This window comes from Myripristis murdjan, chromosome 15, assembly GCF_902150065.1.
Source record: "Myripristis murdjan chromosome 15, fMyrMur1.1, whole genome shotgun sequence".
NCBI classification, from domain to species: Eukaryota; Metazoa; Chordata; class Actinopteri; order Holocentriformes; family Holocentridae; genus Myripristis; species Myripristis murdjan.
In genome coordinates, this window is record NC_043994.1 from 9,512,364 (window position 1) to 9,539,777 (window position 27,414).

At 42.7% G+C, this 27,414-nt stretch overlaps 1 protein-coding gene across 1 annotated transcript in view; it reads left to right on the forward strand.

The window, feature by feature from the left end:
* The window catches only part of cdh11 (cadherin 11, type 2, OB-cadherin (osteoblast)), a 106,215-nt gene that overhangs the window by 72,073 nt on the left and 6,728 nt on the right, over positions 1-27,414 (forward strand). The window contains exons 6-13 of the mRNA XM_030070858.1: positions 1,859-1,978; positions 4,253-4,420; positions 10,455-10,642; positions 19,445-19,558; positions 19,821-19,960; positions 20,636-20,772; positions 24,157-24,278; positions 24,536-24,653. Of these exons, the coding sequence (XP_029926718.1) occupies positions 1,859-1,978; positions 4,253-4,420; positions 10,455-10,642; positions 19,445-19,558; positions 19,821-19,960; positions 20,636-20,772; positions 24,157-24,278; positions 24,536-24,653 (1,107 nt within the window). The remainder of the gene's footprint in view (positions 1-1,858; positions 1,979-4,252; positions 4,421-10,454; positions 10,643-19,444; positions 19,559-19,820; positions 19,961-20,635; positions 20,773-24,156; positions 24,279-24,535; positions 24,654-27,414) is intronic.

A 27,414-nucleotide genomic window follows, 5' to 3' on the forward strand; every position in this document is an offset into this window, starting at 1 on the left:
CGAGTGGTGTTCCTAACTAAACTGCAATATGACAAGCAATTTCCTAACCCATGTGTGATTGATTGACAGCAGTACGATTGATGTGATGTGTCACAACATATCAGAAACCCTACTGGCTCAAGATGAACAGGTGGGAGTGACGCAGCACAATTTTAGCAATTATTTATTAGGTTATGTTGTGGACCTCATGGCCATGTTTTATGAAGCCCCAATCTGCAAAACAGACCAGAAGATCGATTTTCACTCTCACTGATTCAATTTGATGACAGCAATGATCCAGAGAAGATCATCCAATCGCGCCTCTTAACGCTGCAAAAGCCCCCGCTTTCATGTTGAGTGACATTTGTTAATGAAGTCACAGACCGAGTCCATCGCCAGTGTGATCATCTGCTAAACAGCCTGTTTCATACATTATTAATTAACACCGAAACCTGAACACAGGAAGCGTGACAGGGAAGTGGATGCCGGTGCTGAGAGACCACCATTAGCTGACATTTTCAAATCATAAAAAAGTTGTTTTTTTTTTCTCTTTTCTTCTTTCGCTGGGGACCTAAAAGAAAAAAAATAATAATAAGTCCAACCGCAGAGTAGAAAATGGAAAAAACTTTGTAGTATCTTGGCATGGGCTCGTAACTCTTAGTATCTCTTTAGTGTCTTGTTGCTTAGGGCTTCTGAATGGATCATGATAGATTTTATTTTAAAATGTTGTGTGATCCTGGAGAGTATTCAACCGCTCCGAGCTGACCTGAAACGAACCACACTGGCAGTGCTACCGCCTGAACCTCTAAAAGCCAGAGAAATCCCTCCTTTGAATGGATTGGGCTTTCAAAGAAAGAACTTCTGAAAGGACTTCTGAATGAGTTCTGTTCAGGCTTTTTCCAGCCATCCTCTCTAAAGCTGAAACCTGAATACAGGAAGTCTGGCAAGGAGGGGCTGGCGGTTACCATGACAGCGCTGTCAGCCTCAACTACAGAACCGGAGTAGATAGAAAAGCTGTAATATGACTAAACGGGGCTGGACTCCCTCAAGGAGCTCAGAATTAGAGCAGATAGAGAGGGCAATCCCCCTCAAATTAACATTCTTGAATGGTAATTTAGCTGGTACACTTAAGAGGGCTCAGCCACAGTGAGGCCAGGGCTGATTGAAATTTGATTACAGGAATTATCTCTCATGGGTTTTTTATATGGAACAGGATGGAGGAGCTAACATGGCTGCCATAAGAAACTAAAATGGCCTAACTGTCTATCTGGGTTAGAGTGGAAAAGGATGGTGCAAAGTTTGTTGCATAAACAGGGAAATGCCAACAGATATTCAGTGTAAATTAATAGAATTTAATTCAGCGTATTTAATCTGGCCTGTTTGCTCGAGTTTAGTCAGGCTTAGCTGAGTCAAGTTCAGTTAAAGGAGCTTGTGCTGGAAGTAATTTGCTGTTTTTGGGTGAAACCATTGTACCTCCCAAATGTCAGCTTGATTTACTCTAGGAGCTAAATTAAAGTCTTTTGTTTAACCTGATAACCATGCATTTTTTTTAGTCTATCCAGTGAGTTTTTTAGCTGCTTTTTAGACCCAAGGGTTGTAGAACTGTCTCATCCCACAGAGGACCATGTTATCCTTCCATTTCAGCTTAACGTGAAAATGAACAAAACTGTAGTTTGGATAATTTCACCCTCCAATAATGAAATGTGGATAAATGGTGGCAGAGAGACCAGCCTCATTCAAGAGCAGTGTAGTTGTAATGTTTGAGGGAAGGGCAAAGTGCAGCAAGTGCAGGCATGTGAATCGTCAAATTGAACCGTTGGATCGATACCTCCTGGTGAAGTCGTCTCCTGACTTGTCTGTATGTGTGTCTGTCTTGCAGGTACGTCCGTGATGCAGGTGACAGCTACAGACGCCGATGACCCCACCTATGGCAACAGTGCCAGGCTGGTGTACAGCATACTTCAAGGACAACCGTATTTTTCTGTGGAGCCCCAGACAGGTACGCCTGAGAACTGAACCCCATCCTCAGACCTGCACCACGCGCACATTTATCTTAGTCGTAGGAGTTCCAGACTGCAGTGAAATTCTTACCTGCTATCAGGAAAGAAAGGTGTAAAATCAGGCCTCTTGTTGTAAAGAGAATCATTAAAACCCATTTCTTCTCGCTAAAAGTTTAAACATTTTCACCTTGTTCCACAAAGCGCTAAAAGCAAGCTAAGAACTCACCGCCATAGGGATCGTGTAACACCACATCCTTCCTACTGAAAATGTGAGGAAAAAGAAGCCACAGTTGTAAAGGGAGTTTCCCAGAAGACACAAAGCCCAGTCTCTGCAGAGCTTAGGCCCAATATTTGGGTTAGGCTTAAAAGTGAGAGACTGGATGTAAGGAGAGAGGTTAGAGCCGAGAAAGAGATATGCTGGGCTAAAAACAGCGAGGACGAACAGGAAGAGATCGGTCAGGGTAGAGGAAGAGAGAGAAATTGGGTTAGAAAGAGAGTGAGTTGATGGAAAGAGAGCGCTTAGGGCAGAGGGAGCGTGAGAGGGAGAGCGAGCGATTTGGGCAGAGTAAATCTGGCTAATCAAACCAGCGTTGGGTATTTGACTGGCTCAAATCCATAGCTCACATTTCTAATTGGTTTGGAGATTATCAGCTTTTCATGCTGTCACACACACACTCGCGCACACTTGGCATAATATGACAGCAGAAAGCCTGTACTCCCTGTCGCCGCAGCTTGATATGCCGAGAAAGACAGAGGGAGATGGAGGGAGAGCGGCGGGTGATGGATTCAACAGAAAGAAGAGATTATTTGAGCTTGAAATGAAGGGGAAAAAAAGTCTACGCACATGTTTAAATCGAGTTCAGATTCATATGAATGATGATGTGTTTTTTCCCCAAATGGGATATCAGCTATTTAAAAACAGCGACGCCTGCTCTTGTAAAAGGGCCTGGAAGTTACAAGTCATTTTCAGAGTTCTGTATAAACAATAGTTATGTTTTTAAATATACACACATCTTTGTCATCTTCTGTGTTCTGGAAGTATTGATTTATCAGTTTCAGGTGTTAGAATTTTCTCAAAATGAATATGAATCCCTTTTATATAGACAGGCGATGAGAAATACATTGACTTGTACAGAGACATAGAGGCATACAGTCACATAAAAACACAGATACATGCACGCAAGTGTGCATGCGCGTGCAACCACACATACACACATACTGATATATGAATGATCACACACACACACACACACTCACACACTCACACACACACTCACACACTCACACACTCACAGTGGCCTGAGGTGTTGTGAGCTGACTTGCCATCATGACAACCTGTGAGTGATAATTAGTCTGTTAATGGCAGAGTTGGTGATTAGAGTGACAGTTGTCAGTTGGTGTGTGTGTGTGTGTGTGTGTGTGTGTGTGTGAGTGTGTGCCTGTGTGTGTTAGATATCGTCACAGACTAAGAATTTCAGATTGAAGGCACTAGCCATGATTACCATATACTCTTTCATATACACTAGTAGTTGATGACATAAAAAGCAAAATATATTTTGTGACCATCTAAACACACCTTCAGTGAGGACATGAGGGAGCTGCAGCACAAAGCGTAGCCGGCACTTTAAAACGCTGTCTGCTGAAACACTGCTGCAGCACTGACTGAATGAGCACTTTGAAAACACGCATCAGAGAGAAGGTCAGGACGCGCCCTGAGCCTTTTCACTAGCACTGACCTTGAGCGATCTGTTGCTTTCTATGCCTCAAGTGATGTTATTTTCCTTTCCTGGCTGTTTTTACAAAGCAAAAAATATATCTATATCTATCTATATCTATATCTATAGCTATATCTATCTATCTCTCTATCTCTCTATCTATCCATCTATCTATCTATCTTTATATATACATATATATATATATATACATGCATATATAGATAGATAGATAGATAGATAGATCTATATCTATCTACATATAGATATATCTATCTACAGATATAGATATAGATAGATATAGATATATATCACTTTACACGTTTCAGAAATCATTTGAAAGTAATATCTGAAAGAAAAAACAATTGTTCCCAGCCAGAATGGTGTTCATGCACTGACCAGATGTCACTGCTTCTACCTGCAACCATTCAGCATCCCTCACTTCTTAGCATTCAGTTTAACTGCAATGGGGATGCAAAATGGTGCTGGAAAAATCACCATAATGACCCAGATTTGATGATGATTTTTCTCTCTCTCTTCCGTGTCTGTCTGTCTCTCCAGGTATAATTCGTACAGCCCTGCCGAACATGGACCGTGAGGCCCGTCAGGAGTACGATGTGGTCATCCAGGCCAAAGACATGGGGGGCCACATGGGCGGACTGTCAGGGACCACCGAGGTCAAAATCACGCTCACAGACGTCAACGACAACCCTCCCAAGTTTCCACAGAGTGAGCATCTGTCCATCCGTCTTTCTGTCTCGCCTGTAATTTTGCTCTGTTGTGAGATTTCCTGACAGGGTGTGAAAGTGTGAGCCCTTTCACCAAAGCTTCCTACCCTCTCCTACATTGTTCACACAGTATGTTTGCACTTGTGTGCGTAGGTGTGTGTCCTCATGAGCATACATATGTACATATATTAATACTTGTGCCTGTGAGTGTGTCTAACCTAGAAAATACCTAACAACACAGAAACCAGAGAAGTCCCTGTAGGAGACACATAAAAATAACTGATGATCTATTAAATGTGTATAGCTCGCTGTTATTACCACCTCAGAAAATCAGTTTGCAGATGATAGTTTTCTGCTTTATGCTTGACTTTTATAACCAAGCCATATCCATCGAACAGTGTAATCTTTTCTTCTTCTTTATTCATTCAAGCTCCATATGCCTCCTTACCAAAAACTAAAGATTCATGTGACAAGCTACTGGTAAATCATTCCTATCTGTGTGTTTTTAATAATAATACGTCTCATGATGAAGTGCTTGACATTAGCACCTTTAAGTAAATACACCCAGAAAGCTACCTAAAAATTGTTTGCCTTCAGCCTTTTTGGCCCATCCATTAGAGAGGCACGGACAAATTGAAAGTTAAGCACAGATTTCTATCAGCAGTGTATCATTTCCACTGGTGTACCACCCATGGCTATGTCTAGCCTCCCTTTTCTGTCTCTGCTGTTCTGTTTCTCCACCTCTGCCACCCTCTCTCTTTGTCTCCTAGACTTTCTTTCTGCCTCGTTCTCATTTTTTTTTGTCTCCCTCCCTCCCCTCCTCTGGCTCTCTGCAGAGGGACCCCTGGCAAAGATTCAGCAGACTAGCTGCAGGAATGGAGGGAGAGAAGAAGAGAGCAGAGGAGAAAGAGAGGAGGGCCGGGGGATTTAGCCTGTGGAGAGGCTGAATAGGCGAGAGAGGAGATAGACGGAGGGAGGGGGATGCAGAAGACAGAAAAGAGATGCAGAAAGAGAGAGAGAAAGAGACTGTCATAACCATCACTCCAGTTCCTGTGTGTTGCAGCGAGCTGACTGCGCTTCATTGTGCTCTGATGCTAAGCTAAAATCTGATTCTGTGGGCCATGATGGACAGGCAACATTTAGAGGGACTGCAGATAGACTTTTATGTTTTTCTTTCTTTTTTTTTTGCCCACCAGATTTACTCTTACAAACTGATGGCTCAAAGTTCAAGCACATTATTACCAAAGATAATGCAGAAACACACCTTGCATATTGTCTGCGTTATCTTTTGCTTTATTTTATGGGATTAAACTTAGGGTGTCATGTTTTTTGACACCCTAAATCTGGCGCAGTATACAATAATTGAGCAGGTTGGGGTTCAACATCTTGCTCGAGGGCACATCAACAGGAATCATGGCTGTTGAAGGGGGAAAAAAGCTGTTTTTATGACAGAACATTATCGGTCGCAAATGTTTGCCCACCTGCATCGCGTCTAAACGTCGGCTGTGCATCACCGGCTTTACATCTGTGATACAAGACAACACAACTATTAGCAATATGTTGTGGCTGTGGCTGCCTTTGGAAGAAATAAAAAAAGAAAAAGGGGGTGGAGAAAAGGCACCTGCAAAAAATGAGTGTCCCAGATGGTGTGAATGAGGACAGTGATTACTTATTTATTAGTCAGACAGAAAGAAAGAGAGAGAGACACGGAGAGGGGGAGAGGGAGAGAAATGAGGATAGAGATAAGTTCAGAGAAATAGAGAGAAAAAGACAAAAACGCAGATACAGAGAGACAAAGACACAACAAGAGGCAGAGATACGGAGCAAGAGAGATAAAGACAGAGGCAGAAAAATACGAGATAGTGGCACAATTTGACTTCCTCTCATATTGCAGCAGCTTTTCACTTTTTTTTTTTCAAGTTAAATTTTTCCTTTCACCCCAAGCTTCCCGTCTCTCTTTCGCTCTCTGTCTTCTCTCACTCATCTCATCATCAAGCATCCTTCATTTGCCTTTCTCCTTCCAAAAATCCATCACGCACACACACAAAAGCAGGAGCAGAACGTAACGCAAATAAGAAAAAAAAAAAAAAAAAAAAAGCTTAAGGTTGTTTTTTCTTTATGCTGGTTTTGACTTCAGTCTTTGTTGGAGCTACATGACAGTGATGTTGGAGTTAAATACTGTTAAAATATGTCAGGCGCAGTTCCTCACAGCTAGCTGTCTCTCTTTGTCGTCTCCCGGTTCTTGTTTAAATACGAACAAAGCAGGATAGAACGGATAATAAAGGGCATTTGAAGTTGTGAAAGCTAATCTCTTGGCTGATATCTGTCTGCCATATTCACACCTATCATTTACCTCCCGTGTCTTGTATGATTGCTATTATGGAACGATCTCTTCTTGACACCAAAAACAAACCCTAATATAACAATAATAAAAATTCCTGTCATCACTTAACAAAAAAGGCTGCGCTTTCATGATTGCCGTTATGAGATAGCTCTCTGCAGGATTGCTCCCTGTCTTCAAAGTTTTATTTGAAGATTTTTCTTTTCAAGTTGAGACGGAAATATAAGAGTGATGCTGAAACCTAAAAAAAAAAGAAAAAAAAAAAAAGAAAAAAACATTTTATGGCAATTAAGATATCTAGCATACTGAAAGACAGAGCCTACCAGTAAGTGTACAGACAACATATCTCTCATGATAGGCCTGTATGTCTCCTTGCACCTTTTCAGTGGAAAGGACTGGCTATCTTAACATTTTTTTTTTTTTTTTTTTTTTTTTTTTTTATGTTTAGGCTTTGTTTTTTAGTATTTATGCTGAGAACAAATAACATCCACAAAATTGAAAAAAAAAAAAAAAGTAATAGTAGTAGTAATAATAATATTGGTAATAAATTGTTAGTCCTCTTAGTTTAGGCAATACTAGTTGATCACTCAGCATACACAATACTAAAGTGTTAGTATGGGGCCTTGGAGCAAACAATCATGGATTGAGGATGATTTTACAGTCAGTGGTGTCATCACTGGACAGTTAAATTGACCAACTGGCCAAACTCCCAAAAATCAGTGTGAAACATTTCAACTTTTGTCAAAAGACAGCCTCCCCGAGGAGGAAATGATAAGTTCTTACATTTGAATGAAAGTCTATGGAAGAAAAGCCTTGGCACATTAAAAACAAACAGCTTATTTTTGAGAAAATGATTCATGGCATAATAAAACTGACCTTGTTGCTCCTCATGGCCAGCTTGTTCCCCATGACAGGATGATTTCAAAGAGAGCCATGACTCTCTTAAGAAAAAAAAAAAAAATGTTGTTTTGTTGTTTTGCGAAAGGCAGCTGAGCCTACGTTCACGGCCACTGTCGAGAAATTCAAGAGACGGCTTGATGACGTCAAGGACTGATACGACTGACACTCTTGCCAATGCTGAAACCCAAAAGTCTCCTATCTCATCCCTATAGACAATCTCTGGCTGTGCTTTCAATAGCTTTAAATGTACGCTATTTCAAACTACCTCTGCAGTGTTTTGTGTTCGTCTAATTCATAGTTTGGCAACACAGTATGTTATTAGCACAGCCTTCATCAGTGCCAAATAACTGTAATGCACCTCCATTTTCAGGAGGACTGAGTGAAAACAGGCATACGCAAACAATAATCAAATAGGCTACATCAGAAGATCATCATAAGTTGTGTCGATTTAGAACATTTCGACATATCCGTTTAGACATCGACGCGGCTGTGATGAACTTTTGATGCACGTGATTACCGATTGCTGTTTTCACTCAGTCATTGCCTGAGTGCAACCCTTTGTTATAGGAAATTCTCTTTAAATAGGTTTTGCATTGTTGCCTTGGTAACAGGAACCATAATCAGCACCTTTCCCCCCCAAAAAAATCTGTTTGGCGCTACTAAAAAACAAAGCTCAATCATCACCGTTCATGAAACTGTGAGCCTGCAAAAATCAACACAATGCCGGTGTTTGTGTGAGTCCAGAGTTAATTTAACACTTTGCATAGTTTTGAACAGCCGCCCCAGACCAGTATCAGCTTTTTTAGCCAACAGACACTCCAATCAACTTGTCAACGGCGAATAATTTCCACTGAAATATCCGCACTAATTAACACTGGATCATTTGCTGTGGCCACAGGACCTATGTGCCGTCCCACACTATACTAATTGATGTATTGAAAATTATACACCCTTCTTAAAGCTGCTTCAGCCAGTATGCCCGCTTCTATTTAGTGAAGTCCATTGTAGCCTGCAGCCTGCAGCCAGGTATCCCAGGCTGCCTGCATGCTCTGTCATACAGTGTTTGACTCAGTTGGCAGAGCCCTCTAGAGTTAAGCTACTTAGGAGGAGCGAGAATGGACAGACGGGAGGAGGGAGAGACGGGGGGGAGAGGAGAAGGGCAAGGGGAGGGCAGGGACGAAAGGGGCTTTTAGAGAGAATCGGCAGGAGATAGGCGAGGAGGAGGAGGAGAAGGGGCAAGACAGACATGAGAGAAACGGCAGGGAGAGGAGGAGGAGGAGAGGCGAGGATGAACGGAGGGATTTGCAAGGATAGAGCGGGAAGGGGAGAAGGGAAAGAAAGATGGAGAGGGAGGGAAGAAGTTAGCAAAGGAGAGATTGAGGAGTATGGGGAGGAGGTTTGAAAGCAGGGATTTGAGGGGGCGAGGGGAGAAGGATGAGGAGGGAGGACGCGGAGATGGAGAGGAGGGTTGGGAACGAGCGGCTCGGCGAGGATGGACGACGATGTGGAGGAGAAACGGAGCAGAAGCAAATGGGAGGAGAGAGCAGCGGGCTGCAGGGATGGATGGAGGGATTTGGGTTGGACGGATCGAGTCACATGAATCGGGCATTTTCATTTCCAGGCATGTTTGCTCGGAAACCACATGGCTGAGAAAATTTCATGATTCACGGGGCTGGTTACAGGCGGGCCAGCTAGATAAACACAGGGTAACGGTGTCTAACCCATAAAACGTTGAGACCACTCACAGATGAAGGGGGAGGAGAAGGAGAAGGAAGGAGGAAATGAGGGATTTGGGAGGAAGAGGCAAGAGTGGGAGAGAGGAGGAGAGGATCGGAAGGGAGGAGGAGAGAAAAGGACAAAGCGAGGGACTTTAGGATGATAAAACGCACAGGGAGACACGGCAGATGACATGAAATGGGAAGAGCGGCTCAGGGAGGAGAGTGGAGATAGATGGAGAGTAGATGAAAGACGGGAGGGCGTGTAGCTGGACTGGGTTGGGGGGAAGAAGAGAGGAGGAGAGAGGAGACATATGGTCCTACCGCTCCCATTCTGCAAGCCAGGTGTCTACTCCCTTAGACACACACACACACACACACACACACTCACTTACACACACCTGACACTCTATAGGGGATATTAATATCCTTTGTGTCATATGAGACAGATGGTATTGTTCATTTTAATCCTTCTCTCCAGTGTCTGCACTACAAAACTGACCCTGCATCAGATAGTAAACATGACGGCAGCCATCCAGGAAGAGTGTAAAGACAGTTCAGAGGGTTGAACGCCACGGCTAGTGGGGAGACAAACAATAACAACAACAAAAATTTAGTTCTGCCAAATTTTTGACACTTATCATTTGAGACATTTATCATTTGTATATTAAAATTTGCAAGTTGGTTGTGTGATAATTCCAGTAATTGGAACTATTCTATTCTATTCTATTCTATTCTGTTCTATTCTATTCTGTATATGGGGTAATGTTGAACCATATGGTCATTATCATAAAATAATCTCTGCCATGGTGGTCAGGACCTCCAATGCAAAACACAAGGATCTTCTATGGATTTTATTTTGTAATAATGACCATCTGGCTGCACATTATCCCACTTATTATGAGGTTACTGATGAAATACAGAGATCAATAAAATGTAAAAAAAAAAAAAAAAAGAAAGAAAAAAAAAAAAGCTGATTTAATCTACTCTATTGTAATCCCAGTTGTCCTATGGCAGAACAAAGTTCCCATAAAAACAAGACCGAAATAAACAAATCTTTGTCTTTGGTATTCTCCCAGGCGTGTACGCCATGTCCGTGTCCGAGGACAAAGTCCCAGGAGAGGAGGTGGGCCGCCTCAAGGCCAAAGACCCCGACATCGGAGAGAACGGGCTGGTCAACTACCGCTTGACGGAGGGCGATGGAATGGGCTTGTTCGAGCTCACCACCGACTCCCAGACCAGAGAGGCCGTCGTTAAGCTCAAGAAGGTAAAAGGAAGAAAGAAAGACAGAGAGAAAGAGGCGACCTCACGCACTACACCAGGTGTCTGTGCCAGCAAAAAAAAAAAAAAGGTCAACTTTTAGTGGCGACCTCATATCGTTTTTGCTTTTTGGTGAACCACGAGGGTAGAGCCGGGGTCTGACACCTCACAGACAGCAGGCAGTGAGTCAGGATGGAGAATACATGTCTGTGTCGTGTGAATTTCCGGAAAAGGAAGTTGTGCATGAGCACTGTTTGCTACTGCAGCTCTAGTCCTTATGGAAATTCAATGTGTTACAACCTGCTTTTTCACAGAAATGCAGAGGAGAAGTCATTAGACAAGAAAAAAGAGAGCCATCTTGAAGGAAAATGACAAGAGAGGCAGAAATTAAAGTGCTGGATACTGAGAAAAGATGGTAAAATAATGTGAGGTAAACAGGTAGAGGGCAAAATGAGGCAAAGAAATAGAAAAGGAAGAGGAAGGTGGAGAGGATGGACAGGTGGAGGTGGAGGAAAGGTTTTCTGAGTTCCTCTCCCTAATCGCCCTCACAGCGGTTTATTGTGGCTGAGATGAACATTGTCTTTTATGGTTGTGTGAATTTGTGTGTGTGTGTGTGTGTGTGTGTGTGTGTGTGAGAGAGAGAGAGCGAGAGAGAGAGAGAGAGGGAGAGAAGGAGAGAGCAAGCATTAACTTTCATGCTTCCTTGGGCCAGAGAGCTCATCCTCTGCACTGTGACTGTAACCCAGATGTGCACACAGCACATAGCACACACACACACACACACACACACACGCACACTCACAGGCACACTAACACACAGCACCACACACAGCACCACACTGCTTTCTTGATCCGCTACCTGCCAAGCTTTATAAAGAATCCTGGCCTTTACTGGGCTCTACAATGCTAGATATTGTTAATTTATCTCTTAGTACTGGCATTGTGCCCAGCAGCTTTAAGACAGCTGTGGTCAGACCGCTTTTAAAGAAACCACATCTTGATTCTAGTTCTTTAAATAGCTATCGCCCAGTTTCCAATCTCCCGTTCATGTCTAAAGTGCTCGAGAGAGTTGTCTTTCAACAACTCGCCACCCATTTGGCAGTGAATCAGCTGTATGAGCCTTTCCAATCAGCTTTCAGGGCCTGTCACTCCACTGAGACAGCACTTACTAGAGTTGCCAACGATCTTCTGTTGGCTATTGATGCAGACTCTACCTCTGTGCTTTTATTACTGGACCTCAGTGCAGCCTTTGATACTGTTGATCATTCCATTTTATTAGAGAGACTAACTGAGAATTTTGGTGTCACGGGCCTGGCTCGTGCATGGCTTAACTCATACTTATCTGAAAGAACACAGTCTGTCATGTACAATAATACTAGATCCAAATTCTCCAATGTTAAATGCGGGGTACCTCAGGGCTCAGTCCTGGGTCCTCTTCTCTTTTCCCTGTACATCTCGCCACTTGGACAAATTATACGTAGCCATGGTATTAATTTCCATTGTTATGCTGATGATACTCAGCTATATTTGCCCATAAAGGCTGATGATCCCACAGAGATCAATAGATTAGAGGTCTGTCTGGCTGCGGTAAAGAATTGGATGTCACTAAATTTCCTGCTATTAAACTCAGATAAAACTGAGATGTTAGTAGTCGGCCCTCCCAGACATAGACACTGTTTTGAACAGTTAACAGTTCTACTTGACAACTGTGTGATTTCACAAAGTGTGGCAGCCAAAAATCTCGGTGTTACTTTTGATCCCTGCTTATCCTTTGACAGGCACATTAAGGATATCACCAAGACTGCCTATTTTCATTTACGTAATATAGCACAAATTCGGTCTTCCCTGTCCATGGCTGACGCAGAGACCTTAATTCATGCATTTGTTTCAGCCAGACTTGATTACTGCAATGTCCTGTTTTCAGGTCTCCCACAGGCCAGCACCAAAAGTCTCCAGATGGTTCAAAATGCTGCAGCTAGGGTCTTAACTAGAACTAGAAAATTTGATCATATTACTCCAATTCTGGCCTCCCTTCATTGGCTTCCTGTGCATATTAGATCTGACTTTAAGGTGCTTCTGTTAACCTACAAAATCTTAAATGGGTTTGCCCCATCTTACCTTTCGGATCTCCTTAAACCCTACATTCCATCGCGGGCTCTCCGCTCTCAAAATGCGGGGCTGCTTTGCTTACCTAGGATTAAGAAGAAGTCAGCAGGTGGCCGGGCCTTTTCCTATCGTGCCCCGCTGCTGTGGAATAACCTCCCTGCTGACGTCAGGCAATCTGAATCTGTTGATTCTTTCAAATCTAGATTAAAAACTCATCTCTTCGGCCTAACTTATGGCTGACAGTTAGTGGTACGGTGGGCTGGTTCTCTGTCTCAGTGAAGTAACCCAAGCACTCACCTGCCGACGAGATTATGAAATTATTGCTCTCACGGAGCTAATTATCAATTAGTCTTCTCCAGATAATTAATGTTCCACCTTTGTCTCTGTGTGAGTGTGTGTGAATGGTTGATGTGTGTTTGTCCGAGTGCGTGCTGTCTATTTTAGATCCAGGTCGTCGTGGTGTAGGTGGCTGTGTGGCCCGGGTCCCTGGCTGCTCTGGTGCATCCAGCTTGCCTTGGCGTCATCATCCCTCATCCACCACCTATCTATTCCCATACATTTATTGTTTGTTATCTGTGTTTACAACATCTATTGCACGTCTGTCCGTCCTGGGGAGGGATCCCTCCTCTGTTGCTCCCCTGAGGTTTCTTCCTATTTTTCTCCCTGTTAAAGGGGTTTTTTAGGGAGTTGTTCCTCATCCGATGTGAGGGTCTAAGGACAGAGGATGTTGTATTTTTCTGTAAAGCCCTTTGAGACAAATTTGTATTTGTGATTCTGGGCTATACAAATAAATAAAATTGAATTGAATTGAATTGAATTGAACTATAGCTTCCAGTGATCCAGCTCAGCACAGACAATTACTTTCACTCTCTCTCCCTCTCTCTCTCTCTCTCTCTCTCTCTCTCTCTCTCTCTCTCACACACACACACACACACACACACACACACACACACACACACACAAGGCTGTTATCATCTCAAATACACATAAACCTATTCCTTCTCTCTCTCTGTCTGTCTCAAACACACACATGCACACACACAGTTTCTTATTCTCTCAAATATACAGAGACTGAGTCATTTTTTCTTTCCTGCTCCGTCTTTTACACACACACACACACACACACACACACACACACACACACACACACACGCACACACAAACAGTTGTGCATGTTGCCTCAGGTCAGGATTATGAACCGATTCCTCCAGTGAGCAGCGGTAGCCTGTGCTGCCCTCTTTGGACATCCGACTTCTGAATCTCTCAATTAAAAAACAGCAACATCTCGTCAAACAACATTCAGCGTGTGGGAAAAAATAAGAGTCAGCTTTCAGTTTCTGAAAATGCCTTTCTTCTCCTTTTTTAGTTTGCAATCTATGAGCTAAGGAAGGCATTTTGAGCGATGCGAAGACAATCTGAGCATAATTACTCTTTCACAGCATAGCTATAGCGACCACAGGAACCCACCGAGGCGGAAGGCTGCATGGGACAAACAAGCTAAATGACTACATGCCACAACACCCACTCCTTTTTCAAATTTCAAACCATAGCCTTATTTGGTGAAGATTCTAACGTTGAAATATGTAATTATATGTTTCAAAGTGTGACTTCATGGCAAGTTGCACGGGATGTTCCTCAGAAAAGCAACCGGCCTGAAGCCTCCGTTACACTGTACTGATGCTGTGGGGCAGCCTCGGTCTAAATCGGTCCATAAAGCATTTTTATTTCTTTTTTTTTTTTTTGTCACAACTCTCTGTGCAAATAGTTCTGCGTTCCCTCAGTGCATAAATATGGCATTGACAGCCGCTGCATTTACATGGACTCAAATATGAAGCCAACCAAAACTAAAACCACTGGAAAAGTTTGAGGGCTGCGTGTTGCAGGGCTAAAAGTCAAAATGACAAAAATGGCTCCAACCCAGCCAGTTTTCATTTTTACAGCTTTATGGACGACCTGATAGGACAGCAACCAATAGTCGAGTTGTAAAAAAAATTCAGGGGGGATGGCCAATTTTTTTTCACTTGATGAAAAGGGAGGATGACAGTTTAACAGGGTGGATGATTTTGACCGTTTTTATTTCAGGAGGGATGCCATCCGCCCTCATTCCCCCTCAACTCGAGTGCTGACAGAGACCATTGCCGAATATGACTAAGTCTATATTATATTTATATTTCCGGGAGATTAGATGCTTCCCCAGCAGGTGGAAACAGTTTGTGCGTGTCAAAAAAGTTATATTCTGATTAAATGCTTCTCTAACCGGAATGATTTAATTCGGGTTGAAGGTGGGACGGCGGTACTGGGCTGCTGCTAGTTTGGAATTCGTAAAAAAAAAAAAAAAAAGAAAGAAAAAAATAATTATGAATTACAAACATGAAGCAGGATGGTAGTAAAAATGTGTAGTTTTTGAGGATGGGCCTTCGCAAAAAAGTTGTTCGAAGCCACTGGCTGAATGTGTTGATGAGCAAAACAGGACAGCCTAATCAAAGTAATGAGAGCGACTGATTAGACTCAAGTGGGGCAGTGTGTGTGTGTGTGTGTGTGTGTGTGTGTGTGTGTGTGTGAATGTCTGTAGGGGTATTGCTGTAAGCCAGCCAAATGTAGAAAGCCGTGCTTGAGACGCGTTAAATGTGCGTGTAAACATCTCAGTCTCAACTCAACACTGCCGAGATTAGACAGGACTGGTGACCTCATTATACAGAGTCTGAAACAGGAACGTGTACACACACACACACACACACACACACACCGACAGTTGGATGGAGACACGTATGCAAGCTGACAGTCTTGCAGCCATGAAGGAACACACACTTTCTCCTTCACACAGTGTGTGAGTGAGTGTAAGATAAATGATGATGTCTTAGGTGAGGAATTGGATCATTAGGAAATTACAGTGTGATGCTGATTTGAAGAGAGAGCCAGCGCATGTGTGTGTGTGTGTGTGTGTGTGTGTGTTAGGCCATCAGCTGTCATTTGACAACCATTCATCATGAATTCCTTCTTCTCTTAGTGAAATAAAAGCTTAATAGCTTGATTTGAAATGTGTATCTATGTGAGTGAGAGACAATACACATCTCTCTTGTGCCCCCGCTCAATATGATAACAGTGTCTTTATTCAGATTTTGAACTGTACAGTAAGGATGTGTGTGTGTGTGTGTGTGTGTGTGTGTGTGTGTGTGTGTGTGTGTGTGTGTGTGAGGGAGAGAGAGACATAATTGTGTCTTGATGCCTCTCAGGGGAAATCAACACCTTTTTCCCCCTCTAGACACTTCTTGCAAAATTAAAGGCGGAGCACAGGCACACACACACACACACACACACACACACACACACACACTCGCACTAACACACACACACATACAAACGTTGAAATCAGCATCAGGAGTAGCCCTCACTAATCTCTATTCTCTCCCGCTCTCTCACTCTCTCTGCCTCTCTTTTTCTCACAAACACTCTCACACACACACACACACACACACACACACACACACACACACACGGGGATGAGCTTTAATCAGCTATTCTCTTTCAACTGTGTCCTGACGAAAGCAGTCCGCAGAATATTAAGGAGCTGCATGTGTGTGTGTGTCTGTATGTGTGTAAAAGAGAGAGAGAGAGAGTAAGAGAAGCAGGCAAGGAGGACATTATTGTGAGTATTATTATCAAGCACTGATTACACAGAAAGAGAGAGAGAGAGAGAGAGAGAGAGAGAGAGAGAGAGAGAGAGATCTGTAGAGTAGGAGTTGTAGAGAGAGAGGATGGGCGAGAGATAGAGAAAGACAGTGACATAGAGAGAGAGAGAGAGAGAGAGAGAGAGAGAAGGAGACCCAGACTGTGAGGGGAGTGACAAGAAAGAGAGAGAGAAAGAAAGAACTAGGTCACATCCATCCTATTAGCATCGTACCTGTCTTCGGCACGTTAAACACCTACGCTGATGTCACCGAGTCAGATGGCGCTCTGACTGAATGAATGTGGAGCGGCCCATTGAGAGGCAGCGGCTCTCCTGCCTCGAGTCACGTGCCACGGTGCACAGTCACAATCTGATTGGTTTAAGAGCCGCTCAGTGTATCAGGACTGGCTGCCATTATGGAAAAGTGACAGAAAAAGGAAAATATACAGTATGTTATTGCCACTTCCTCTCTGGTCTCCCCTGCACTATCATCTTAGGGACCAGTATTGTTGTGTCATTGATCAGTGCTGCTGTTCTGTGGGTGGCCAGTAACCTGAACTAAGTCTAATAAACCATTTTCATCAGATTCTACACACAATTAACCCTATAAAGCCATTTGTATCATATATGATACACGTTATCAAATAACACACTCAGTTTTCAGTTTAATCAATACTTGACCAAAGTACTGTCACCCTGGACCATACCATTGGCACTTCAAGTACATATCATATATCATACACCAGAAAAACTATATGTAATAACATATTTTTTGAAAAATCTTTTTTTTTTTTTTTTTTTTACATTTTATTATCGGACTAAATAAAGGGTTCAGTTTCAAAAAAATTGGAATTTTCTGCCAATTCTTTCATAGTTCAGGCTTTATAGGGTTAATAATGACTTGATGCAAACACTGAATACTTGTTTTGTTGGCAAGAAAATAGTCAAACTTGAAGTTATTCAATATATGTACAAGCACAAAATCACCAACTTGAGTCCAAAAATATATTTAGTTAAAAATCAAATTCCACCCAATCAGTGTTGTTTATCATCACAGTTTTATTTGATTGCATATTTACTATATAATTGATCATAACTGACTAATTGTCTGTGGGAAGGCATTAGCCTGACCTGATTCGAATGCAACAGTTTGATCAGATTCCACACACGTATCCATGTTGTATTTTTGCAATTATTGTTTAATCATGGGAGCGTTTTTGTGTTGCATGGCGCAAAAAACTGTTTCAGAGGCTTTTACTTCGGAACAGTCAAAGAGTACTGATATTTTTTTGGCATGAAAATAGGTAGATTTGTGGATAGTGAACCTCGGCTCCAAAATGTGGCAGCTTCAATCCCAGCATTTGGGTAGCAAATAGAATCCATATTGGCTGAACCCCTGTATAAATGCCTCACGAGAAACTAGCGATGCAGCACTGAGAAAAAGGTGATAATGTTAGATTCTTCTGGTAGCATGATTCTCCTAATCCCTCCTGGTTAACTTTCTGTGTCAAGCTCTTAACTTTGCTGCAGCTCCACAGTTGCACACGTTGCTTTTAACTGAACTTCTCACATTCCTCAAGTGATGTTAGCCTGGTAATGAGGAAACTGAGCTTGTTGCTGGGAGTTTGCCATCTGGAAAGAACGGGAAAAAAAAAAAGAAACGGAGGGGAAAGTGGTCATCATCTGGGTATATAAAATAGCAGTGATATGTGAGTAGGCGTTATTTACTGTGATTATGGGTACGACAGAGCCGCGGATGAGAACAAGTTGCAGCCAAGCAATGTTGGCAGCACAAAAAGTCCCCACAATCGCCGTAAAGAACATCTCTGGGCTATTACAGCCATTATTCAGTGATTGCCAAGGCATGTATTGAGTGGAAAGTTTTCCACAAATTAGTGTGCATACATCAGGATGATACAACAGCAAAGACAGCAAGAGAGAGAGAGACTGGACCCGATCGGGCTGCTCGGCCAAAGCTAGCTGCTGATGTGTCGCTGCTTTGCGGCGGTGTGGTGATTTAATTGAACTGTGATAGGATGGGATGCGAATGTGTCATTTCTTTGCTTTTGAAATGAAGCAGTATATCTTTAAACTCCCATAGTGGACAATCCTGTTCAATATTAGGCCACATCAATGAGGTTCCCACTAATATAGAGGTGGTGAATTGACGCTGAGTCCAATATGAGTGAATTTAACCTCCGGGGGCTTACGCCGGCCTCTCTGTCATAATGAAAACCCCGACCAGTGGCTTTAAACGAGAATTGTGTTCTTAATTTACCTGTCCGCCTTAATGACCGGGGGAATAAATGAAAAATGAAATCAAGTGGAAATGAAAAATTAAAAGCAGTGTAACTGTCAGCAGAGCTTCTTTAGTTTTTGTTGCCTGGGTCTTAATGTAATCTCTCACACTGTGACCCGGACTCATTAAAACATTCAGCTCTGGGAACCCAAACCGAGCCCAGCCCATTAAAATATACTGGTACTGCTGCCGTTTAGGGATCCACCAGATCTGCAATCGTCCATTTTCATCTTAAAACACTGAATAAGAAACCAATTAATCAGCCATATAGTATATATTTCAAAATAAGAATTGAAGTCTGAGTTATGCCAGGTGTTGGTGGTCTGTATCAGCAGTAGTAATAGTTGTGGTCTCAGTGTCAGGAATGGTGATAATATCCCTGTTTGATTTTTTTTTTTTTTCCGTGTAGCAACAGCTCCCCCTAGCAGGAGACAGGTGTACTGCATTGCTCATTCACTGCATTTCTCCTGAACGAGCCCAGATTCTGCAGGGGGGATACACACTGCACTTTGTTAAACACACACATGCCATGACACTGCAAAGAGACAATACACATATCTGGTGCTTATTTTAACCTTTGTTTTATGTGCAAAATCATACGAAATGGATGAATTTTGATTGGAGCTGTATTAATGAACGTCTCTCTCTCTCTCTCCCTCTCTCTCTCTCTCTCTCTCCTTCTCCCTCTCTCTCTTTCTCTCCCTCTCTCTTCCTCCCTCTCTCTCCCTCTGTCTCAGACGGTGGACTTTGAAACTAAGCGAGTGTACACGTTGAGAGTAGAGGCCTCCAACCCTATTGTTGACTCTCGATTCCTCGCCTGGGGGCCGTATAAGGATGAAGCTACTATAAAGGTAAAATTTGTCTGTGTGTGTGTGTGTGTGTGTGTGTGTGTGTGTATGCGCATATCTGTGTGGGTGGGTGTGTAAGTGCAGGCATGCATGTGTGCATATGAGTGTGCTGTTGGTGTGTATGTGCAACTGATAGCCAGAGTGTGTGAGCGAGTGTGTGTATTTGACTAAACTCCTCCTGTAAGAGTGCCATAATGCTTTCTCTCTGTGTTTCTGTGTGTGTGTGTGTGTGTGTGTGTGTGTGTGTGTGTGTGTGTACGTGTAGATAATGGTAGAGGATGCAGATGAGCCTCCAGTGTTTGTAGCCCCCAGTTATAGTTTTGAGGTGGAAGAGAACGCGCCTGAAGGCACCCTGGTGGGACGAGTCCATGCCAAGGACACCGACGTTGCCAATAATGCCGTCAGGTAACACACACACACACACACACACACACACACACACTAAAAATGTACACAGTTAACTTGTCAGTCACGAGAAATAGCCATTAATGACATGTATACACACAGTGAGGGCACACATACCCAAACTAAACATAGTTATGAAAAAACATATCACATGTCACATAACTCTGACACATGAATGTAGGCACATATACAAGCATGCATACAGTAGACAAACACTCAAAGATATGAAAAAGTCACAGACACTGTAAAACACACACAGACAGACACATGCACACACTGCAGACATTCGAGTATCCACATTATAAACCAAATGCATAAATTGACAGAAGCATACACACCCACTGAATATAAACTGAGACAATATGCAAAAATGTATCATTGCTGTGTGCCCACAAATTAAACCTTGATCCTAAATCCTGTAGAACCCTACAGTATATACATTGTGGAAATGTGTTGTAATGCACATTTACATATATTTTCTAATAGTTGTAATATTCTAGTATTAGAGATACTGAATGATTATTTAAAATAAACTAAATTTGATTTCATTGTGATTATTTTGTCACCCAAACATGTATGTGATTTTGATAGGGTATGCCATCGCAAAACAAAACTCTGCTGTATACTGTATTTTTAATTTTTTAATGCTGATGTTTGTGTTTGTTTGCTGTGCAGGTACATGATTCCTCGGTACACAGATGTAGAGCAATTTTTCAGGATCAACACGGACGACGGGATGATCACCACGACCAGACCGCTGGACAGAGAAACACAGGCCTGGCATAATATATCTGTGTCAGCCACCGAGATAGGTACTGACATACACACACACACACACACACACACACACACAAACATGCAGTCTTCCAAATCCAAACCGAGGTGCTTTTATCGCATTGTGAGAAGTGGTGGTGGATCTATTGTGTGTGGGTGTGTGATTCTCTCTCTCTCTCTTTCTCTCTCTCACTCCTTCTTTCACACACACACACACACACACACACACCCGCAGAAGCACCCACAGACACACATACACACATTGACATACGGATACACACTAGTATCGGCAGCTGAAATAGGTATACCTACACACAAATGCACACACACCCTTCCAAATCCAAATTGAGACAGAGACAGACATATAAAGGGACGGGGCTGACATATTATATATGTGTAACAGCTACTGAACTTTACACACACACACACACACACACACATACACACACACGCAATAAGCTCAAAACGTATTTGGACAGTGACACATTAATGTTTTGGCTCCATACTCAGTCCTATTATATTTTATATGTGAAGTGACATAAAGGCTATGAGGCTGTCAGTGCTAATTTGAGGACATTTTCAGCCATTTGAGATGAACAATTAAAGAGCTACAACCTTTCATCTTAGCGACTGTGTGATTTCTACGAGCGTAGCGTTGCTGACATGCGACTGAGAGACCGAGAGATGAAAATATAGAGACAAAGACAAAGATGAAGAGACAGATGGAGAAATCGCAGCGAGCCACCAGGCCGTACAGTGACTGACATGCACAGCCCTCTCTGGCGTTCTGCCGCGCTGGATTCACTCCATGTCATCTTTGATACTCGTTTCAAGTGAGGTCAGGCTGCTGCCTCTAATTTTTTTTTTTTTTTTTTTTCCTCGGGTGGAACTAAAGTTAGCATTTTTGCTGTGGGTGTCAGAGTAGCACAGCCCGAGCCTTGGTAAACTAATTACATGTTTAGCTTTAGCCAAGAGGGATTGGTTTTGTGCTGACTGCGTCGCAGCCGGTGCCTGGTGGTATTATTTTCGTTGATTGTAGCCAGCTGTTTGCCTTGTTAGCTTTCAGTGCCTGGTATCTAAGGCCATGTCACTGCTGCTTATGTCACATTCGTGGGCTTCAGGAGTCAAATCAAACATGAAACTGATGAATATCTCTGAGTTTGTAGTCGGTGTTGAATTTAGGTAGATTGGTGACAAACAGAGGCTAGAAATGTTGTTGTCTGTGAGTCATTCCAGTGTTCCCAGGTCCCAGAGTTATATGATACACACTGGGAACATGACAAAGGGTCCTATGTTCCCCAGTTCTACATGTGTGTTCTCCCAGGTTTCTATGTTTCCATGGTCCTATGTTTCCAGGGTCCTATGTTTCCAGGGTTCTATGTTCCCAGGTTCCTGTGTTCCCAGGGTCCTATGTTCCCAGGGTCCTATGTTTCCAGGGTCCTATGTTTCCAGGGTCCTATTTTCAGGTTCCTGTGTTCCCAGGGTCCTATGTTCCCAGGGTCCTATGTTCCCGGGGTCCTATGTTCCCAGGGTCCTATGTTCCCAGGGTCCTATGTTTCCAGGGTCCTATTTTCAGGTTCCTGTGTTCCCAGGGTCCTATGTTTCCAGGGTCCTATTTTCTGGTTCCTGTGTTCCCAGGGTCCTATGTGCCCAATGTGGGTTAGGGTTAGAGTTAATTAAAAGGTTAGAGTTAATGCGTGTTACAAACTATTTAACTGGAGAACATTGGACCTTGGGAACTTATGACCCTGAGAACTAATGACCCTGGGAACACTTATGACCTTGGAAACACATGAGTTTGGGGACATATAGGACCATGTGAAATTAAGAGCCAGGGGCATAGAAACCTGGGATCATAGATTTGCTCCATTGCTGTTTGTCATGTTAGTTAAGGCGGCTACATCCTCATAAGTTTCCCTTTAAGAATTACAGGTTCCGACTGTTTTTGCACAACCAGGGCCACATTCAAATGTTAGGCTACTTTTTCAGGGGAAAGTTTTAGGCCTACAGTGTATCTAATAATCCTCACAGCATCTGAATACACCAATTGTTACCTGGTTAGTTAGTGTTGCTTAAGAAAAACCCGCCTGTGAGACACAAAAAACAGTTATCGAAACAGAAAGGGGACACAAAGAGCAAAGTAAAGCAGTTTGAAGCTGTAGAGATGATAGGCAGTTTGAATGTAGCCTTTGTTAAAGTGCTAGTTAGTTGGTTACTGAGGGTTAGTGTTACGCATAAAAGCAGTTGGCAACATGGGAAGAAGAGGTGGAGATGGGAGGAGGAGACCGAGGGGGAAAAAAATCAAATTATCCAGTGTGGTGAAAAGAAAGTCCAAGGCCAAAGTCAGTAAAAAGTTGAGGCACCGCTAAGATTTTAACTATTCATCTCCCCCACAACTCTCTTCCTAGCTTTGCAGACACAGAGTTAAGGAACACATCGTGCTCTCTCTCCCTCCCCGGCTTCAACCCCCACAAAGCGTCCAGCCAGCGAGCCACAGTGGCCCCACCCTGGTATTCTGTGGTCGGGGCTCAAACTCGCGGAGCGCCGCGTGGTTACCCTGTGGCTCGCTAGACGCCAGACGGCCAGATGGTAATGGGCCCGCCGCCCGCCAAGCTAGGACGGTTGCAGGCTATGCTAACCGCTAACGGGCCCTGGGAAGCTAAATGAATGCCTGGTAATGACAGGGTAGTGGAAAAATTCTACAGGCTAGAATGGCAAATATGCAAGGCAGTGCAGTGCAGTTTTTTTTTTTTTTTTTTTTTTTTTTTCTTAAGTTTGAGATGAGGAACTTTTTTTTTTTTTTTAGATAGATGGGTGGATAGAAAAAAAAGAGACACTGCCTCTCCTTTCCTGTCTCCCTGAGTTCGTATTCTGAATTTATGAGGCCTCTCTCTCCATCTCTTACTCTATCAGTTTGTGTTTGCCGCATATCTTAGTGTATTTTGGTTGTTGAGACATCATTCAGTCTGTATCACACTATTTTTTCCCCTTCATTTTAGTCTCCAGCAGGCATGACTTGACATTTGTCATTTTTGCACATCAATATGGTTTGGGTAAAATGCATGAAGGCTGGCTGACTGCCTGACTGGGTATTTTGATGTCTCACAAATTCGTGTCTGTAATTTTTACAAATCAAAATAACAAATAACTGGCTGAGTGGCTGAGTGACTGACAGGCCGGCTCACTGCGAAATATTCGCAGTCGGCCGTGTGTTCAGTTGATGCAAAGCACGGATCAGAATGCACACATGCACATCACACACACATTCATGCACAAACACGTACGCACACAGACATCGTGTCGCAGTTTGTGACTCTCCTTCTGTCTTAACACTGACATGCAGTGAATATTTGTATGCAATAGAATGCCAATGACTGTGTGTGTGTGTGTGTGTGTGTGTGTGTGTGTGTGTGTGTGTGTAGGAGGCCACCACCAGGACACCAAAGTGCGTGTTAACATCAAAGTGAAAGATGTGAACGACAACGCCCCAGAGTTCGCCACCAACAACGAAGTCCTCATGTGTGAATCTGTCACACCGGGGAAGGTATGTTTTGTGTGAGTGTTTGTGTCTGTGTGTAGGTGTGTGTGACTGTTTGTGTGTGTTTGTGTCTGTGTGTAGGTGTGTGTGACTGTTTGTGTGAGTGTGTGGGTGTGTGTTTGGTTGAATGTCATACCAACTAAAATGTGAGCCACAAATCCACACAGTACAGCACTGTACACTGAAGTATTTTTTGTGTGTGTTTCTCTTTCTTTCTATGTGTGTGTGTGTGTGTGTGTGTGTGTGTGTGTGTGTGTGTGTAGATTATTGAGACAGTAAGTGCGGTGGACAAAGATGAGATGGCCCACCGGCAACATTTCACGTTCAGCCTCGCTCCTGAAGTCGCCCACAATCACAACTTCTCCCTTAAAGACAATAGAGGTGGGTGATTCTTTCTTTCTTTCTTTCTTTCTTTCTTTCTTTCTTTCTTTCTTCCTTTCTTTCTTTCTTCCTTGGGTCTGGCTCTATTTAGCTATTGCACCTCTTTCTGTTTTCTCATTTGTGGGTCTCTCCATCTCTCTCTCCCCTTCTCTCACTCGGATTAGATCAAAGCATAACCAGATGGAAGCTTACAGTACCTTGTAGAAAGCAGCAGGTGCTGGGAATCACACACACACACACACACACACACACACACACACACATACCCATATCCTGCAGGCTGTATTAATTGCAGTGGGGTCTCTGTCCGTCTGTCCATGTATCTTAGGAGGCCAGCTGATTGAATTAAGACTCTGGACTTCTGGGACAGAGACAAAAAGAAAGAAAGAGGGAGAAAAACAGACAAAGACAAGGAGAGAGCGAGTGTATGATGAAAGACCAAAGGATGGGGTTGAAGAGGGGGAGAGGTGGAAAAAAAAAGCTTTGGTGGAAGAGAACAAGAAAGACAGACACAGCAGGGAAGAAGAGGGTAAAGGAATGGAGGAATAGAAACTGGTGAAGGAGAGGAAGAAGGAGAGGAAGGAGGAGTAGAGGGACTGAGAGATGAGGAGCAGAGAATGTGAATCACCTTACTGCCAAGAACTGTGAGTCAGCAGAGATTTCTGTGGGTGACACTGGTGAAGAAATCTAAGTTGATACAGGCACATGTGGTAGAGGAAAACAGGTAATCTGTTCAAATAAAAACACAGTATATTATTACAGCAGTGTGTTATCACTAGCTCTGTCAAGTGAATTTGAAGCAAACTTTTCAACTGCCACCAAAGGTAGAATGCATTGATTAATTGGTTGATTGATTATTATTATTATTATTTTTTTAAAAATCAAAGTATCATGCACCGAAGTGTCCAGCCCATAAAGGGTTACAAGACAGTCAAATTACAATTTGTACATCTATGTACAAACTGATTCCTAGTGTACATAGACCACAAAGTGTCACATTAACATAGACATACACATCACAATGCATCTTTATACATAAAAAATATAATCCCCCAAAAATTATAAGCTCACAATTTTCCACTTTACCAATAATACATAAACATCCCCTTATAGGAGTATATATTGGCCTATTTACTGTACATCGAGACAAGCAATACAGTATGTAAACAAAGTAAACGTTGCATCATTCAGTGCGGGGCGTTGTTATTGCAAATGTGACGGGCTTCCATCAAATAGCTAGAAGCAAATACATTCTGAATGTTAATGAATGCACATAAATGAGGAAAAAAGAAATAATCTTTTAAAAATTGATTAGCATTGAGATAGTTTTGTTTGTTTCATGCTTTTTTCCACAGATGCCAACAAAGAAATGCACTTGGTGGTTTTCAGATTCACCACGTACCGGCCACACAGCTATGATGACCTTATACATGGTCGTTATAGTGTGCATAACATCGTGGCAGGGAGATATTGTACAGGCGTATGTTTTAGAGCACCCAAAAGACACTTTTTGACTGTTGATCAATGAGACTGAAGGAAAACTACATCATTATAGTATTTATACTTTTTTTCTCTTGTATCATTTCTTTATAAAAAATAAAATCCACCTCAAGCAAGCCAGCACAAGAACCAGTTGTCATATTAATGTAAAACTTTGTGACATTTTTGCCAATTGATGTGGTAGAATAGTGATTCAATCTGAGGCCATAAAATATACCCCAGCAGCCCCCGAGCGCCTGTCAACAACTATTATGGTAAAAATAAAAAGAAACTGTTTTCATTATGTTAAAAAAATAACATATGGCGCACATCATGTTAGTGTCTGTATTTTCGGAGCCAATATTATTATAAAAATAAAACAAATATTAAAAAAAAAAAAAAAAAAAAATCTTTCCTGGCCTATAGTTTTCTTCGGGGCTGGTGGAATGGGAGAAAACAGATACAGCCCTGTTACTAAGATGAACATGTATTCACAATTGATGTAATATTTGTTGCTCTGTTTGAGATACTGATTTAATTTTTTTTTTTTTTAAAAAAGGAAGGAATGCTTGCTCTCTCCATCTTCACAGTGCAGTTGTGTAACAGTCTGAGTGGAGAGGGCAGGTGGGCTTTTGTAGTTGTCAAATGATGGAGTACCTTGGACAGCTCCCGCGATCACGGCCATCTCAGGATCAGCGCCTCGACAGCTGGCTGTGACGTTTCATAGTTTGTAATGTTAAAAAGATCCGACAGCTTGAAATTACCGCTACTCAGTACATTTAACTCCATGATCTGTGTCCAAAGTGGTCTGTTAAATTTCACTTTGCGTTTCAAATAATGAGTGAAAGACAGATGAAAGATGTTAAACCTCACCTGCTCTGTGCTGCAGGAAAGGGGCTCACCCAGGGTTAGCTGCAGGGGGCCTCACAGCGCTGATTCTATCTATATCCAGGTTTAAGTTGGTGCCTCAGCTGTTCTTAATGCCGGCGTTAAAACATTTTATATTTCTGCTTAGCACCAAAAAAAATATCATGAAAAAAAAAGGGTTTCTATGTGCATTCAGGCAGCTGCAGAAGGTGAAGGTGAGAGTCCAGCGGTGCACTGGACCAGTGCACCCACAGGCATGTTATTACTGAGGATGAAAGCGCAAAATAAGATGCAAGCGGAATAAAAGCGGCAGAAGTAGCGAGGTGCAGAGGGAGGAGAGGAGACGGGAGTAATCAGGAGGAAGGGGAAAAAGAGGAGGCGCACCTCTCCACCTGGCTAATTCTTCTCTGGGGCC